At 40.9% G+C, this 18,164-nt stretch overlaps 1 protein-coding gene across 1 annotated transcript in view; it reads right to left on the bottom strand.

The window, feature by feature from the left end:
• Positions 1-18,164, bottom strand: part of LOC148888466 (uncharacterized) — a 74,496-nt gene that overhangs the window by 47,856 nt on the left and 8,476 nt on the right. The window contains exons 10-37 of the mRNA XM_089013330.1: positions 17,864-18,056; positions 16,494-16,630; positions 16,051-16,275; positions 15,833-15,974; positions 15,638-15,761; positions 13,811-14,002; positions 13,604-13,741; positions 12,385-12,567; positions 12,093-12,287; positions 11,342-11,490; positions 11,101-11,269; positions 10,883-11,017; positions 9,665-9,817; positions 9,276-9,477; positions 8,362-8,502; positions 8,093-8,278; positions 7,867-7,938; positions 7,662-7,788; positions 7,450-7,583; positions 6,108-6,305; positions 4,888-5,037; positions 4,326-4,505; positions 4,049-4,165; positions 3,406-3,555; positions 2,934-3,086; positions 2,500-2,715; positions 2,311-2,415; positions 949-1,093 (exon numbers count right to left, since the gene is read on the bottom strand). Of these exons, the coding sequence (XP_088869456.1) occupies positions 949-1,093; positions 2,311-2,415; positions 2,500-2,715; positions 2,934-3,086; positions 3,406-3,555; positions 4,049-4,165; positions 4,326-4,505; positions 4,888-5,037; positions 6,108-6,305; positions 7,450-7,583; positions 7,662-7,788; positions 7,867-7,938; positions 8,093-8,278; positions 8,362-8,502; positions 9,276-9,477; positions 9,665-9,817; positions 10,883-11,017; positions 11,101-11,269; positions 11,342-11,490; positions 12,093-12,287; positions 12,385-12,567; positions 13,604-13,741; positions 13,811-14,002; positions 15,638-15,761; positions 15,833-15,974; positions 16,051-16,275; positions 16,494-16,630; positions 17,864-18,056 (4,411 nt within the window). The remainder of the gene's footprint in view (positions 1-948; positions 1,094-2,310; positions 2,416-2,499; positions 2,716-2,933; positions 3,087-3,405; positions 3,556-4,048; positions 4,166-4,325; positions 4,506-4,887; positions 5,038-6,107; positions 6,306-7,449; positions 7,584-7,661; positions 7,789-7,866; positions 7,939-8,092; positions 8,279-8,361; positions 8,503-9,275; positions 9,478-9,664; positions 9,818-10,882; positions 11,018-11,100; positions 11,270-11,341; positions 11,491-12,092; positions 12,288-12,384; positions 12,568-13,603; positions 13,742-13,810; positions 14,003-15,637; positions 15,762-15,832; positions 15,975-16,050; positions 16,276-16,493; positions 16,631-17,863; positions 18,057-18,164) is intronic.

The following is an 18,164-nucleotide window of genomic DNA, read 5'->3' as shown; positions in this document are numbered from 1 at the left end:
GGAAGGACGAATGGATGATTGATGGATGGATGGATGGATGGATGAATGAATGGACAGATGGACGGATGGAAAGATGGAAGGATGGGTGGATTTGGATGGATGGATTTGGATCATGGATGAATGGATGGATGGATGGATGGATGGATGGATGGATGGATGGATGGATGGATGGATGGATGGATGGATGGATGGATGGATGGATTTGGATGAATGGACGGATGGATGGATACATGGATGGATGGATGGATCGATTTGAATGATGGATGGATGGATGGATGGATGGATGGATGGATGGATGGATGGATGGATGGATGGATGGATGGATGGATGGATTTTTGAGTCTATCAGAAATGTGACAGATTAGGTTTTATAAGCATACTCTATTCTCTTACCCATGGCTTTCCAATTAACATTGGAGTAGCATTGAAAAATTGATGTTTGGCAAAAACAAATCCAACGATTTGGTAAGGTTTTGAGTGATTCCTCATGGAGAGAGAATGTCGGCTAGTGTTCATTTTTTTTTCGATGTTAGTGGCAGGAAGACATGTGATTGTGTGGTTTTTTATCAGTGGTAGTAGTCGCAAGATTTGTGAAGTGCGGTGAAACTTTATTTGACAGACCTCTTTTCAAGAAACTTGCAAGGGATAGTGTAATTTTATACTACGTGCTGGAACAGTGACACCCACAATACTTTTTAAACTGCCGCAGAATTGCAGTCGTGGACAGGGATTTTTTTTTTTTGCCAAGCAGCAATTTTGCACTCCTTCAATTTCAATTGGCCAGCTATTAAAAAAGATTTGCTTCCAAAGATTGCTAAATCTGAACTGTCATATAGTGATGGTCTGTAGTCTGTCTGAATGAAACCTGAGATAACATGGAAAAAAGGCAGTGCCTTGTACAGTGACTTTTGTGCCACCCTTTGTACAATGGAGATTGTGTAATAAGAACCCTTCAAGGCAGTGTCCGGTTGGGGAAGTCAGCCCAGTTCTGTCACAGTAAAATCCAGCAAGACAAGTTAAGCAGTCTTCTTGTGTGCGGAGGCCTGTGCTGTTTGACCAGCTACCCATAGGACATTCCATTGGTGCAGTGCTGCCTGTAAGAGAACATTAGAAGATCATTTAAAACATACATTTGTTTCACTAGTCATACTGATAAATGCCCAATAAATGGACTGTATATACCCTTTGGAGTCTAAGGTGAAAATGTGTGGCAAAATCACTAACTTACATGCCACAATCAGTAGTTCAGGACCAAAACAAATGTCCTCATTTTAAAGGAAAGGGTCAGCGCCTCTGCTCAGAGTAAACACATTCATCTGAAGAAAGTGGTGTTAAAAGTTAAAAGATAAATGTTGCTATGGTAATTACCATGAATAAAACAGTAGTGGTCTTCGAAGAGAATAGAATGGAATGTTAACTGCGAGGAGCATACTTTTGGTTACATTAGCGAGTACGACATGCAGCATGTGTGCTTCATTAGTTAACCCTTGGAACTGTAAAGACAAATATATGTCTTTTTTTGTATTTACAATGCTGATTTTTGACGCATGAGAAAAAAGTGTAATTGCACATGCATGACAGTAGGTGGCAGTGATACTCACTTCGAGAATAATTTTTAGAAAAGGGAAATCGATGCACTTCAAATCATCAATCTCAGCCTAAAAAGCTATTTTTTTGCTGTGAGTTGAGTTGCTTGAAGTGCATATCCATTTATTTTGTTGTTAATAAGGGTACAATATTATGCAGAGGTTTACTATATTTTCCGGTGTATAAGGCTCACACCAGATACAAATTAATTTTAAGAAAAACATCTCAGGCAGGAAAAATGTTTTGGGGACTAATAAATCATTTTTTAACGCATTCGGTTACCAAATTAAAAATTGGGTGGAAAAAATATGTTTAGTTGAATGAAATAATGGATATTCAAGAGAATATTTCAGGAAGTGAAACTTTAACAATGTTTTTGAACAAAATAAAGTCAAATTATCAGAATAAAAACAATGTCAACAAAAGCCATACTACCGTATTTTCCGGCGTATAATGTATAAGGTGCGCCCCCAACGAATTCTCACACTTTTTCCATACATAAGGCACACTGGACCACAAGGCACAACTTCAATGAATGAAAAAAAGTTCTCCAAATATAGTATCTAAATACTGTATATAAAAGGTAATATAATATATAAAAATACAATACTTATAACAATTTCAATTTGTGTACATCATAGTTGCTTTCAGATCTGTAATGTTGTTATTTTCAATGATATTGTAGATACAATCATATCAATCAAATACAATCTTGTCTAGTAACCTGCTGGGCAGTAATGACCAGGAGGACAATTTGAACCAGAAAGTCCATCCACAGGGGTCGGAGAGGATGCTCCACTTTTGCACCAAAAACCAGCATGGCATGATCCTATGGGTGGGAAAAAACAAGTATCATCAGTATACTGTACATCAATAAATATGTACAAATCACATCATAACACAGAGATCAAACCTGCTGGCTCTGAAAGTCCAAGTGAAGGACAATATTGTCCACTCGGACATGGCATGCAACCTGAAAGGCTGTCCACATGCTCTCTTGGGTTGAATGAGCCGACGGGGCAAGGGTACTCCTTGGACATGCCGGTGCCTGCAGGGCAGTAATGTCCTTTCGGGCAGAGTCTCGGCAGTGTTCCATTATCTGGACTCAGACTGAGATCGCAGAAGTAACCTCGTGAAAAGACAGGTGAATACATTTAAATAATCATTATCCATTTGGGAATATTCTCAAAACAACATTGATGCAGATTGGGCTAATTAATTGAATTAATGCCAGCGTGGGGATCATGTTGGGAAGTTTCAATGAATAAAACATTGTCTTGAGATGCTTATTCAAGCGCTGTGTTAAATTGTAAATGGTGTTATTTTAGAGAGCCTGAAGGGACCCACCTGCTTCACATGTCATGCAGATAGCTTGCCTCTCTCTAGCTTGGTATGTTCCCGATGGACACGGCTCTGGAGCTGCACTACCCGTTAGGCAAAAATGTCCAAGTGGGCATGGCAATGCTTTTGCAGCAATTTGACCAGGGGGGCACCAATAACCTGTGAAGTGAAAAAATATACAGTCGCTGTTGTTCCAAAATGATTTGAATATGACAAGTTCAATTATAAAATTGAGATAGAAACTCCAAAGTCAAAAGCAATTTGATCTTTGACAATTGTTGAGTTGATTAGTCCAGTTTGTAACATGCTTTTGCTGCAGCTCCAACTTCCTGAAAACGAGATGTGCATTATCAAACACGGATCCACAGGCACTGCCAAATGAATTTTGGGATACATTTTCAAGAAAAAGTTAAATATCAAATTGTGCCATAATTGACCTTGGAGGTTTCCTTCTATGACAGGATGTTATTACACAGACCTTGATCACAGGGTCCAGTTGGTGTATTGAGGCCCGGTCGATTGCAGTAGAACCCTTCGGTACAAGGTTGACAGTCAGCCCGACTGGTCAGACCGAGCGCTGAAGAAAATGTGCCAGCGGGACATAACTTTGGTTCTCCAGACCCTTCGACTGTAGGGTGGTAAATAGAGGATTAGTATTAGGATTGAGTTGGTCATTCTGTGGTTTGAGCCTCAAACCACAGATATATAGCAATGTTATGAGGTTATCATGAATCCACACGTTCATAATAAAAGTCCGAACAGTTTCATGACAATATTTCTTGTTTCTTCAAGTCACAAGTAATTTCCTGGCTAACGACATCATCTAGTGGATCTGTAGTAAAATCACACCACACTTACAGCTGATTGATTCAGACATAGCACAACTGAAGGTCTAGGGTTGACATGCACAGCCCGCTACTGGGTTTAAGTGATCGAATATAACTTCATCATGAATAAATGCAGGGTGGAGAAAGAAAAATGAAATGTGCTTTTTAAATCGGAAGCACATCTTCTGTCTCCTTCCCTACTATGTTTTTATTATCACTAAATACCTTTTGATAAGCCCACTTTTTGGCAATTAGCAAAACAACTTTTCGACAGTCAGTGTATGAGGGGCTTACTGCAGTATGTCCCACGTGGACAGATGCTGCCTGTTTCTAGATCCATCGGCTTGGCCTCAGTGGCTCCTCCTTTACAATAATAACCTGGAGAACAGGGACCCATCGGTGAAGCCAAACCTGTTCAACAACGACAAATTTGCATAATTAACAATTACTACGGCCAGAGGAGACACATTCTAATACAATAAATCCAATATTTCTATTTAATTGGAGAGGAGATTCTTTTATTTTTATTCTCACATACATTGAATGACATGGTTCCTCATATTCTAATTACCTGAGATGTTACAAAAGCTTCCAGGCAGACATGGAAGGGGCTCTGAGCTACCTGCTGGGCAGTAAAAGCCCGGCTGGCAGCGACCGCCCGTGGCAGTGGCGGGACACAGACAGTTTGCGTTGGTATAATTATCCAGATCAAATGGTTGTGAATTCCACGCTGATGATACGCAAAACCAACCTGAGAGGAACATGCGTGACGGTGGGTGACAGTTTTGTAAATGGGGGGGGGGGGGACAAGAATACAAAAGAAGCTGACAGAAAATGGTCGGAGGCAGATGACACAAGATGTGAGCATATAAAAAATGTTGTGGTTAAGATATAATAAATAAAACAGATAGTTGTCACCAAGCCAGTGTGGCTTTTCTCCGGGTATTCCGGTTTCCCCCCATATTCCAAAAACATGCATAGCAAGCACCCACTGCGACCTTTGTGAGGATAAGCGGATCAGAAAATGAATAAATGGATGGAGGTCTGCTATAACACGGTCAGCATTTACATTACTCAAGACGGTAGTTTCTCTTGAAATATGACTCAACACCAAATGAAAACTCCTCACTGACCAGCTTTGCATTTTCCAGACACATTGGTCATCCTTTCTTTTTCACAGAAGTGTCCAGGGGGGCAAGGAAGGCAGCTGTCCAGACTCTGTGTCATGGGCTCGGGGTTGTAGTAGCCACGAGGACATGGGTACTGAGTGGCATGACCTGTACCTAAAATATGGACAAAATCTTTAATAGTGTTAAATTGCATTATATTTCACATGCACTCACCAGACACTCATAAAAATACTCATACTCATATAAAAATTGTCTTCAAAATTCTACCTTTAACTCATTCATTGCCATGCACCAATTTATTCTGGAATTGATAATATGACGTAAAGCGCCATTTACAAATTTGTTCGGGTTTTGTTTTTTTAATGCTTGGGTGCCGATAAAGCGCTGGCCATGGCCTTTTCCACAAGGGGGTAGCATTTCCCTTTTTTCAATGTTAGCGTTTTGTTCCAGCTTTAGCTGTTGTTAAAGCGCTACATAAACCATTATTTATGTAATGCATTGTATTTTGGATAGGCACCCTCATTTCAAGATCATATAACTCAAGACTCATATATATGAGGAATTAGGAATTATCTTTTTTTCTGATGAAAGAAGAGAGTATGTGGGTTCTAACACTGTATTGAATGTTTATGTAGTCCTAAAACTCAATATTCTGTGGGTCCTGGAATTCAAGTGACAATGACAAAAACCCTGGCACTGGAGTGGACACATTTTTGCACAGCTGCAATTTTTGCACAATTATGCGCAATATTGTACAATTGAGTTTTAGCGTATTACATTAACATTCAATGCAGCGTAAGAAATCTTAGACTCTCTTCTTTCATAAGGAAAAAAAAATCTTAATTCCCAAGTTCTATGGGTCTGGATATATCTGAGCTTGAAATGAGGCGACTGTACAAAATGCAAAGGTTGCCCCTTCGTGGGAGGGAAAAGCATTGCCAGAGGTCTGACCAGCGCTTGATCAGCATCCCCCTGCAAGAAAAACCAAAACCTGAACAAATTTGTGAATGGCACACCACATCATGCTTTTAAATTCCCATATAAATTCGGGGATGGCAGTGAATTAGTTAAGATTTATGCATTATTGATGAAGAAATGAAGGTCATTGTTGAAAAATGACTTTTTTGCAACAATCGTGTAGCTATATCTCATTAAGTATCCAGCGAAGAAATATGGCAAGCAGTAATACAATGATGTCTTTGTGTGCTTTGTGATGACCCTACCATCTGGACAATAGAACCCGGGCGCGCATGGAAACTTGGCAAAGTTGCTCGTCTTTTCTGGGCAGTAGTAGCCAGCTGGACAGGGTGAACATCTGGACTGTCCTGTGAGGTTTGTGTAGGATCCAGCAGGGCAGGAGGCTGGGCCTGAACTGCCTTCTAAGCAATAATGAGCGGGTGGGCAAAGACCTCCTTCTGAGCCTGGTGGGTGAAAAGCAATTAGATGAGGTAAATTGCTGCCATCATGACTGTTAAGACTTTATTACGATGTACAGTATCATGTGATAAAACCTGATTAATTCATGTATCACTGTCAACAAAACACCCTGTCACGGTCACGTTGCCTGTATTTGTCAGCATCTGTTTTTATAGTGACTATTCAGAGTGTTTCTTTCCATATATAAACAAGCACTCTGACTTTGTATTCAATTTATGAAGGAAAAGCATAAAAAAATAAGTGGGGAATTAAAATTTAATCCAGATGAAGACATAGTCATGACAAATGACTTGTTTGCTTTCATTGACTGTACATATACTGGCTTCCAGTATATGTACCAATCACATGTTTTTGTTGTTGTTTTTTTCATGTCACTCCAAATTGATTCGCCTGCTTCTGTACTCATGAGCTCAAGAGATAAGTTGTAAAATAAGTGGATGGAACGTTTTGTCATGGTTTGGGCAATGCATAGTGTAGTTAAAGAGCTACAGTATATATGGTAAATGTACTGCATTTACCATTTTGGTCAAATCATATATTTTTCATAAATGAACGATGGCAGATTTTTGTTGTTTGTTTGTCTGAGTTTTTTAGTTTGTTTGTTTTTTGTTTTTTTTCTTCATAAGATGCGTATAAGGAACTGTCGCGGCTTAGAATTGAAGCGGATTTACGTGGGACAGGAGATGTGAGACAATCTCTTTTTGTCAATGGATGCAACAACTTCATGTTTGCTTTTAACATTAAGCTTGCATTAGACGTGCACGTTCCACCATGACGTCCCTGATCTACTGGGGATAAAGACAATTTGATCCTCTCCTTTTTCATCTAGAACTGCTTCATGTAACAAAGAGGGTACTCAGATCGAATCTGTCTTTTGTGTTGTGTCACATTATTTGATTTTTTTTGTTGTTGTTGTTGTTTTGACTTCAAGATGGCGCGGTGAGAGTGGCTGCCTTTACCGCAGCCATGGACTCCCGTTGGGAGTCCATGGCCATTGATTTTTAACGAGGATTTGTATTCTTCAGAGCTTTTTGCTAATTCCAATTTGACGTGAAAGCATAATCATAACGTTTTTAATGGTCTTTGTTGATGAAGGAAGCATTCCTGGAATACGACACACTACTGTACCTGTGGCAGCTGAGTCTCCACCTGGACAGTAAAATCCAGGCTGACATTTTCCCGACGGTCGAGTCAGACCTTCAGTAGCACAGAATTGTCCTGTCGGACACTGGATGCAACCACTTATATCTGTCACAGAAAGTCTAAGAGCACACATAAAGAAATTTTGTCGGGCAAAAAGTTTAGTCTCGAAGAAATGTGCCACACTCTTGTTCTCTGACCGGTCAGAGTACGTTCCACGGGGACAGGGTAGTGGGAGACTGGTACCCTCGGGACAATATCTTCCCTTGGGACAAGCACCTCCAACTCCAGTGCTGTAATTTCCATCCGGATTTGGGAAGTTCACACCTTTGAAATGTTTATCAATTCAGAATTGTGATCCAGTTTATCAGTGTGATTGGGTGATATTAAATAACTTGAAATTACCTGCTACACAGTAAGAGCCAGCCCAGCAGGGTCCACTGGGGTGGGAGAGACCCCAGTGCTCACAGTAAAAGCCTGTTTACAAGCATTATAAAACAAAAACAGAATTGTTGTAAAAAAATGAATTACATAAAATACAATAGAAACATTCTCAAATGATTTGCATTGTGTGACATCTTCTCAGTGTTGTTCGAGCAAAGTAACGACAAGAATGCAACAATGCTCTCACCTGCTGGACAAATGAGGCACTGCTCCACTTGGCTGAACCCCGATTGAGGGTTGTATGTCCCAGGAGGACAGGGCAGCATACCCTCAACACCTCCCTCAAGACAATAATGGCCTAAAGGACAAGGTTGAATGCCCTCTCCTGCTAAACAGTAGCTGCCAGCAGGGCAATCTCTGCATGCTCTCGCACCTTCAAAGAAAAAAATAATTTCAAAACGGATACTAACTTCCATATCATAACTGACCTCTCACTTCACAAGACTTCTTCAGTACCGGTTGTGTTTGTGTAGGTACCATCAGGGCACGTTAAAGGCGAGGCTGAGCCCATGGGGCAGTAGTGACCAATCGGACAAATATTCCCAGTCAAACCATCAAAGGGCTTTGGAGACACTGCGCCCCCTAAACAATAAAACCCTAAAAAACAGAGGAGGATTATTTAAGGTACCATATTTTCCGGTATATAAGGCACACCCAAAAGCCTTGATTTTCTTCACAAGATGACCCTGCGCCTTATACCCCGGCGTGCCTTGCATGTGAAGTAATATTAAGCCCAAACAGGTCTCACGATTACTGCCAGGAGCCGCCAACTTCATTTCCCGCTGTAGAAGAAGTCGTACATGACTCCAGCCTCTGATGTAGCGCTTTATAATGCGATGTGCCTTATATTCGGAAAACTTTTTTGTATTTATATATTATATTTGGAAAACTTTTTTTCATTCATTGATAGTGCGCCTTATAGTCCAGTATATGGGAACATTTTGATGATACAGCATTCATTAGGGGTGCGCCTGATACTCCGGTGTACCTTATACGGTATATGGGTAAATGTTGATAATCCACCTTTCATTGGGGGTGCGCCTTATAGTCCAGTGCGCCTTATATATGGAAAAGGTTTGAAAATACACCATTCATTGGAGGCGGACTTGCACCTTATACTCCAATGCGCTTTATACAGTATATGGGAACATTTTGAAAACACACCATTCATTGGGGGTGCGCCTTATACTCCGGTGCGCCTTGTACACCATAAAATACACTATTTAAAACACCCATGGGGAATTATGTTTATTAATCACTTTAAATTATTTAACCAAGCATATCACATCAGGATCAGCATTAAATTATCTTTATGGTAAAAAGAGATTATTATTTTGGCATTTTAAAAGTATCTGAAGAGCATAGACCACCTGTGTCACATGTCCCAGAAGGTTGTATTAGTCCAGTTGTGTTACAGTAAAATCCAGGGGGGCAGGGCAGACAAGATGATAAGTTTTGGGCCCCCGCTGTCTTGCTCCAAGTTCCAATTGGACAGGGGTGTTGCTTAGAATGTTTTGTGCCCCGAGGACAAACATAACCTGCGGGACATAGTCCCCCGGAGTCCATTGCAACCTGAAGGAATAAAGTGTATCGTCATCATCAATTCAAACATGTATATTGTCGTCTGTGGATAATACACATTTGCCACATATTATACTTAGCAAATAGGAGAGTAATTCTAGCATCTAAAATCATAGAATACCACTCAAAATTGACCACATATATCGGATGAGTATGCAAACTGCTTGAGTCATCTTACAGGAGAGGCTGTAGAGGCTGCCAAGGTGCAGTAATGTCCAGGGTCACAAAGTCCCTCAGGGGAAGAAAGACCAGCTTTACTGCAAAAAAATCCGGCGTCACATGGCCGACAATGCTGCACATTTTCACCACCGGGCTCATTAGAATACCACCCCTGAAATATCACATGACAAATTATGTCCTTAAAATCATGAGGAGTTGTCCTAGTAGCACACATCAAGATACAAAAACTCTATGTTCAGATGCAAGGTTTTTTTTGGTGACCTTTCCAAATCAATCACATTTTGTTCATCTTTAAGAAAAGGTATAGTAAAACTAAATAAGTAAAATAACGTGCAAGTTCATTTTGAACTGAGACATATTTGTGTTCCAAATAAACCAATCATATTCAAACAAGAAATGATGATGCTCATTGGGAGTCAGCAAACGACTGAGTCACCACTTTTCGCTTACTTATCTTTTCTTTTCTTATCAGATGTTTTATGCTAACACAAAATTTGAACTATCGTATTTTCCGGTATATAAGGTGCACCGTAGTAAAAGGCGCACCACCAATGAACGGTGTATTTTCAAACATGTTCCATGTATAAGGCACACCGGACTATAAGGCGCACCATGAATGAATGAAACAAGTTTCCCAAATATAATATATAAACATACTTTCCCAATTTTTTCAAATATAACGTGCACCATATTATAAAGCTCTACAGGAGAAGCTGGGGTTACGCTCTACTTCTTCTACAGCGGGGAATGGAGTCGGGAGCTGCTGACAGTCATTACGACACCTGTTGTGGCTCAATATTACTTCACATATAAGGCGTACCTGCGTATAAGGCGCCTTGTCATCTTTTCAATAAAATGAAGGCATTTGTGTGCGCCTTATACACCAGAAAATACGTTACTCATAATACCCTCCACTTTTTTGTGTCCCAAAGCATAATGCTGCCACCCACAACGCTGATCGGTATGGTGTTCTTTCAGTGTTTGCACCAAGCATATTTTGTGAATCCGGGCATAAAATGTCAAGCTTCATTTTTTTTTCAAAGTAGTTCAAACAGAACACATTTTCCCATATAATTGGGAGATTTTGTTACGGTCCAATGAAACTAAGGTTGAACTACCTTGATCTTGGATTACTGCTTTTAGATCACAAAAACTGGGCATTTGAACAGGGTGAGGTGACCAAATATTCACTGTAAACATTTTATACTCAACTGACTGTAGGACAGGGGTGTGGAAAAGAAGATTCTGGAGGACAGTAAAATCCCTTTGGGCACTGGGGTGGCAAGGATAAGCCTGTCTGGTTGCACAGTTGACCTCTTTGACACTTCATGCACGATTGTGCACCTCGGCGCTTTGGGGGATAAAAGAAAACAACCCTGAACAAGGTAAATAGGTTAAGTCTGCATCAGCACAATGTCCATTATTTGCTCATACTGGCTGAAAAGTTCCAAGAGGACAAGGCTCTGGCCTGGCGGCTCCTTCCAGTGCAAAGTGACCCTGCTCTGCTTCATACTGAATCGGAGAAGCTGAACCGCCAGTGCAGTAATATCCCGGAGAGCAGGAGCCGGAAGGGGAGGTGTTGTTGGAACCAAGACAATACAATCTTACAGGGAGAGAAACACAAAGTATTAAAGCCTGTGTTGAAGTGGGTGTCTGAAATAACAGGTGATGTTACCCCGGTGGACAGCTGACACAATCTTCAAGTTTGCTCAGACCAAAGCTGTTGCTGAAGGTACCAGGGGGGCATGGAATAGGCAAAGAGGAAGCTGATGGACAGTAACTCCCTGGAGGACACAAACCACCCGTCTTTCCATCCAATGGAGTCTAGATATGGATGCAAGAAAAGATGCCTAAATGGACTACAGAAGTATATATGTCAATCCAACGAACAGGAAATGGAAGCAAATAGAGGGCAGCTATAAAATATTCTATCATTGAGTTTTTATGTGGAAATGAGTCTCCAATCGTCCTCCAAAAAAAATCCACAATGTCATTTGATGATTGACTTGATGATTGACTTGCTTGTATATTCAGATTTTATGTTTTGATAACTTTTTTTCATTCATTGAAGGTGTGCCTTATATGTATTAAAAAAGTTTGAAAATACACCAATGATAGGGGGTGCGCCTAATACTCGGGTAGGCCGGAAAATATAGTAACTGTCCTAAACATACTGTATCAATACATCGGATGAAAAACTGAAAATGCGTAAAATTGCAAAACCCTTGATTCATTTAATAATTGATTTATGGAAGTATGGCTCAATAAATCAGTCAGTATACCGTTTTAACCCATAATACGTATATGAGCATTATTACTGCAGTCGGTGCTGAAAATAATAACAAAATAAGGCCTGAAGTTTCAATCGCACTAAATATTCCGTTCTTATTCGTGGTTGGAAACCTTATATCACATTTGCCACATACTGCAGACTTGGCTCCCTCTTTGCAGTAGAATCCACCTTTGCAGATGCCAGAGGGCTTTGTCAAGCCCACACCATCGCAATGCCAGCCAGCATCACAAAGGGAACACTCAGACTCATCACTGAGAGCTGAACGTGAGCCATAGCTTCCCTCGGGACACACCTGAGCGGTGGATGATCCTTCAGGACAGTAAAAACCCTATACAGTATAGGAAATGATAGACAGGCAATATTACAGTAAAATGATCTACTGTCAGAAATCTTACGTTAGTCTATAAAATAGTATGTATTACCACCTGAGGGCAGAGAGATGGTGTGTGCACTCCTGCTCCCTCGCAGAAGCTTCTGGATGGGCATGAAACACAAACCTCTCCACTGTGACCAGATGCCGTGCTCCTGTATTGTCCAGCTTGGCAGGGGTTGGAATACATGTACCCAGTCCCGGTAGGGCAATAATGACCATCAGGGCAAAGGCCGGTCTGCAATATTTAAAATAGGTTTGTGCCTATAATGTATATAAGAAGGTAATTATATTGTGAAATGAGATAAAAAAGACGTATTAATAGATCAAGGGACCCACAATTTCTCATCAGTGTTAAAAGCAAACCACACAATTCCAAACAAGGTACATTTTAATATTGACAAAAATATGTGCACGCGTAAAAAAAATAGAAAAAAATAAAGTACTATAAAGTCATCCACTGCCGAAGTGCAAAAATGTGCCTACTCCAGTGTCAGGGTTTTTGTCATTTTCACTCAAATTCCAGGTCCCACAGGATATTGAATTTTAGGACTACATAAACATTCAAAGCAGCAAAAGAAACCTGAGACTATCTTCTTTCATCAGAAAGAAAGAGTTAATGTTATATGGTATGGTTATTTGGTTCTGGAGTAATATGAACATTTGAAAATACACCATTCATTGGTGGTGCGCCTTGTACTCCGGTGCGCCTTTTACACCGGAAAACATGGTGATTCCTAAGTTATATGGGTCTGAAGTTATCTAAGCTTTAGGGGCGGCTGTACAAAAGGCAAATGCTGCCCCCTTGTGGGAGGGAAAAAACATTGCCAGAGGTCTGACCAGTGCTTTATTGGCAACCCGGAAGAAAAACCAAAACCCAAATAAATTTGGGAATAACGCTCCACGTCATATTTTAAATTCCCAATTAAATTCGGGAATGACAGTGAATGAGTTAATAGATTGAGGGTCACACAATGTTTCATCAGTGTTATGAATATACCTAGCACTTCCAAACAACATATATGTCAAAAAATTTAAATATATACAAAATAAGTGCATGTGTCAACAAAAAAGTACTCTTAATGTTATTTTTTGTAATAACTAATAATTTCTTGATTAATGTATAAGATCAATTTGTCTTAGTGCAAAATAAATAGTGCTTTTTTTCTTTAAAAAAAAATACCATTAGAGGACAGCAAAATAAAAAAAAATCAAAGGCCACTTCAGAGTATGAAAATCAGGTAGCAAAACACACATGATCCCCGCAGTCTTACAGGTGCAGTAATTGGATGCTCCTCAGGTTGTTGCGAATAACAGTACTTCCCGCCTGGACATGGCACGCATTCACTGACCTCACTTAAACCAGGATGTTCACCATAAGTACCGTTAGGGCAGGGAATAGGGTTAGGATCCTGTAAGAAAATCTGCCAAGTCATCTCAAGCAACAAAAAGAAGACAGAATGTACACTTATCAAACTCACAATGCCTCCTCCCGGGCAGTAGTAGCCATGAGGACAGAGGGTGGCCGAGCGACGAGGGTCTCGAGCCAACCCCCGAGAGCAGAGAAACCCCGGGGGGCACACCATGACACTTAACATGGCTTCCTCACTGGTGGTTTCATTGTTGCAGAAGTGGCCCGGCAAGCACAGAGAACATTCTACAGCGCCTTCGTCCTACACACAAGAAGGTTATGGAGGAAGATTCAGCAAGTTGTCAGAAGTTAAAGATATACACCAGTATGGGGGAGGAACAGCACAAGATCCAAAGTTAAAAAGCAAAAGGAGAAGAGCAAAATAGAAGGTTGCAGATATCAGAGATTATCTAACGCTGGCAGCATGGCAGCAAACAACTACAGCTGAAAGAATGACAACATGGAGTTCAACTGAAATGTGTCAAAATGCGCCTCAAAGGTCAAACTGAGCCAGTTCAAACTATAATTTGTGATGGCATCAAACCATAAGTGATTTCAGTTTTGTGAGCATCTAAAAGATACTTGTTTTATCTTCCATTTTATGTGGTGACACCACAGAAGCGATGATGGCAGTGTGACAATGTGATTGTTTTTCAGTATATTTGGCCATGACATTCATTGAGGAGGAGACTCTGCTGAGGGGTTGCGCCTTTTCGGCAGCACGAATATGCCAGCATTGTTTTAGATTTGGGACAGTCAGTGCCATTTGACTGTCATCGCTGGACAGCTCTGGACTAATTGTTTTTGCGGCTGTAATGGGCGTCAGCGCAGAGCGCCAATGCATATATGTAACTGTCGCAGCTTGGAATTGAAGCGAATTTATGTGAGACAGGAGATGTGAGACAATGTCTTTTCGTAAATGGATGCTATAGCTTCGTGTTTGCTTTCAACATTTAGCCGGTAGCAAACGTGCACATTTCACTATGACATCCCCGATCCACTGGTGAAAAGGATGTTAGCACAGTTAGGATGGCGGAAAAAAATCATTGGCACCGCCCTACCCACTCTCGAGGACTTGCACACTGCAAGAATCCAAACATGGGCGCAGAAAATCCTATTGGACCCTCCGCACCCTGCCCACCACCTTTTCCAGCTACTCCCCTCAGGCAGCCATTGGGCCACTTTAAACAGTCACCCAAATAGAACTGTATAGTGACTTTTTGCAATTTTTTGATGATGATACTAGTGCAGCATGTTCTACCGGAAACAAATTCCTTGTGTGTTCTACATATTTGGCAATAAAGATGATTCTGATTCTCATTCAGACTCTGATATTCTCCTCTTCCATCTAGAACTGTTTCATATCACCAAGAGGGTGCAGAAAGTCCTTAAGATTGAATGACTGCCTGTGTCTTTTGCATTGTGTCACATTGTTTTGTATACAATTTGTTGTTGTTTTGACTTCAAGATGGCGCCGCGAGAATGGCTAACTTTGGATAAAGCCTGTATAAATATGGAGGCTTTTGTTAGGAAGGGCATCCGACGTAAAAGCTAAAACAAAGATGCAAATCAAACCTCTGAAGATGGAGGACATGGATTCGCTGTAGCGACCCCTTGAAGAGAAAAGCCGAAAGGAAAAGAAGAAGTTCGCCTTACAACAACCAATATGAACTTTAAAACAAATAACTTGGGCGGGAAATGTGTTAAATAAAATGTGTTGCTCTCAACAACAGATCGGAGGTGACTAATATGAGTCATATCACTGCGGGGGATGAAAATATAAAATGAATACATAAATCAATAAAAAAATAGCACCATCAAGATGAGACTACAAACATGATCTGTTTCTGACTGATCAGTGGTAGAGTCACAATAGATGGTGGGCGACGGCCCTTACAGAGTAGCTGCCGGCTCCGCACACTTTGGGGTTAACAGTGGCTGAGTGGGAGCAGAAATAACCGGCGGGGCAAGTAGAGCAGTCCTCCGGTGTCTGACCTCCTTTAAGACGGCGAAATGTTGAGCTGAAAAAAGACGGGATGGGAGTGTAACTACTCAACTTTCTCTTGGATATTTAATTTGGATTTGTGCTTACATGGGGCACGGTGCAGGTTTGGACGTGCCTTCGAGACAGAATGAGCCTTTGGGGCAAGCCAGGCAATCTTCTTTCTGCCTGTTGCCCATGTGGATGCCGTATGTACCTGCCGGGCAAGGGAACTGGGAACCATATGCAGTCCCTGAGGATACAGAATCAACAGAGGTCGTTCCTATTTTATATTTTATTCACATTCATAATATAATCTTGATTTGTACCTTCTGGACAGTAGTGCCCTGAGCTGCATCGGCCCGACGGTGCTCCTGATCCCACCAAACAGTACCAGCCCTGTGGGCACGGCTGGCATTCAGTTTCAGCTTCTAATCCACTTTGACCACTCCATGTGCCCACGGGACATTTGTACTGGGTGGGGAACTTGGTACCGGGTGGACAATAATGGCCTACGGAACAGGAGAGAGCTGGCCTGTGGATACCACCTGTTCCTAAGAACCAATGTGATGGATAGAATACTGAGAATGAACAAACACACATGTATTATTCTTATTCTTATTATTTTCTCAATGAATAAAAGCCACTCAAATATCCGAAATGAGTGTATCCTTCATGTATAAAACAGTGGTTATTCGTCATTGTGAATCATCAACCAGATTAACATGCTTGTCAATCACTTTTTCCCCTTCATTAAACAGGAGCAATGAACCTCGAAGACAAGCGTATCGGGCCGGGCACTGCTGACATTGCGAACGATCTGTGAGGTCCGTGCGGTTGTTCAGCGTCCCAGGAGGACATGCATTGGTTGGTGCATTGGGTTTAGATGAACCAGGAGGACACACAAATCTATTGCAAAAAAAAAAAAAAAAAAAAGATAAAAAGCTGAAATCATAGAGATGATGAACAAATGGTTAGTAATACATATCTAAATAGAATGTATATTTCATAAGATTCAGTATCAGGATTGAATTAAACTAATTTTCCAATATGTCGCTTATGGTTTATGCTCATGTCTTACCGGTAAGACATTCGACACAAGAAAATAAAAAGGAAATATTTTTCTTTGTAACGACCATGCAATAAATGTTTTTTAAAAATTTACAAAAGCAGAATGAATTACTTAGATACGCACGTGTGAAACTACAAACATATTTTTGGTGAGGATTTTTTTTTTCATTATTTTGCCTTCGTAGGAGATCAGTGGCGGACCGTCAAGGCCTGCAAAGCCTTCTCTCTGGCCTAAAAATATCTGAATCACGGACTGATGTTAATTATGGTTTGTTCATGAATTCTTATTAAATCATTAAAAATTGTCTTTCAGTTTCCTTTCATTATTTATCCCTTGTTGCGCTGCTTCTAGACGTGTTTTCGTATTTAAGCATTTAACCAATCGTATTTCAGCCATCGTTTGTTTCGAGAGTCAGAAATCTATTTATACGCCTTAGCAATCGATTATGTGGGCCCTGTCGCATCAAATGTGTCAATCAAACTGTTGCTGTAACCAATCAGATTTGGAGTTGGCAACCCAAAAGGGGTACCAACGCCTTCAAGAAGGGTCAACGTCAGGGTTTTCGCAAACTATGATTGGCTAGTCACTAGCCAATCGTAGTTTGCGAAAACTCTGATCACAAGCCACGAGTGACAAGAGCATACTGGCCAGAGCTAGCACACTGTATCGGTAGCGAGCTGCATAAGGAAATATATTGTGTTGATTTATTAGCAGTTTTGTCAACCCTCAATGGCTGAAGGAGGAGAAGAAATTGATTTGGTTGGAGATTTACTGCTAAAGCCATTTTCAAGGCGGTCTTTTCAAGAAAAAATGGACATCATGAAGAAAGGTCGGTCAGTTATTTTCTGGCCAAAGGTACCCTCTAGTGGACTTGTAGTAAATTACACCACACTTTTTTCAGTCTGGATTGATTCAGACGTCGCACCACTGAAGGCCTAACGAAATCTACGGCCCGCCATTGTAGGAGATGTTATAGTGTGACACAAGAAGGGTCAATTGAATGAATATGAATGCTATCCGATATACTCAAGAATGAGATTTTCACTCATATATATGCAAAGACTCGTCACCCATGCATGCAGTCCACATCAGGTGCTGTCAGTGCCACCTGAGTACAGGCCTTGCCTCCGTGGCACTCCCTACAGTCAGCCAAATCGTCCTGACCCTCCAATGGGTTAAAGGAGCCCGGCAGACATGGCATAGGGTCACTTGTGCCCTCGGGGCAATAGAATCCGGCAGGGCATTTGAGACAGTCTTTCAAACCTGGAGGAGAAGCACATTTCCAGGTGATATACGCACACACGAACATGTGGCTAGAACCTTGGTGTTGTCAGAATTATTCATATTTGTATTGGAATGATTAAAATGCCG

Source organism: Hippocampus bargibanti, linkage group LG14 (genome assembly GCF_051943395.1).
Source record: "Hippocampus bargibanti isolate YZ-2025 linkage group LG14, ASM5194339v1, whole genome shotgun sequence".
Taxonomy (NCBI): domain Eukaryota; kingdom Metazoa; phylum Chordata; class Actinopteri; order Syngnathiformes; family Syngnathidae; genus Hippocampus; species Hippocampus bargibanti.
Note: the sequence above shows the minus strand (reverse complement) of the source record. Positions and strands in the feature narration are given on the sequence as shown.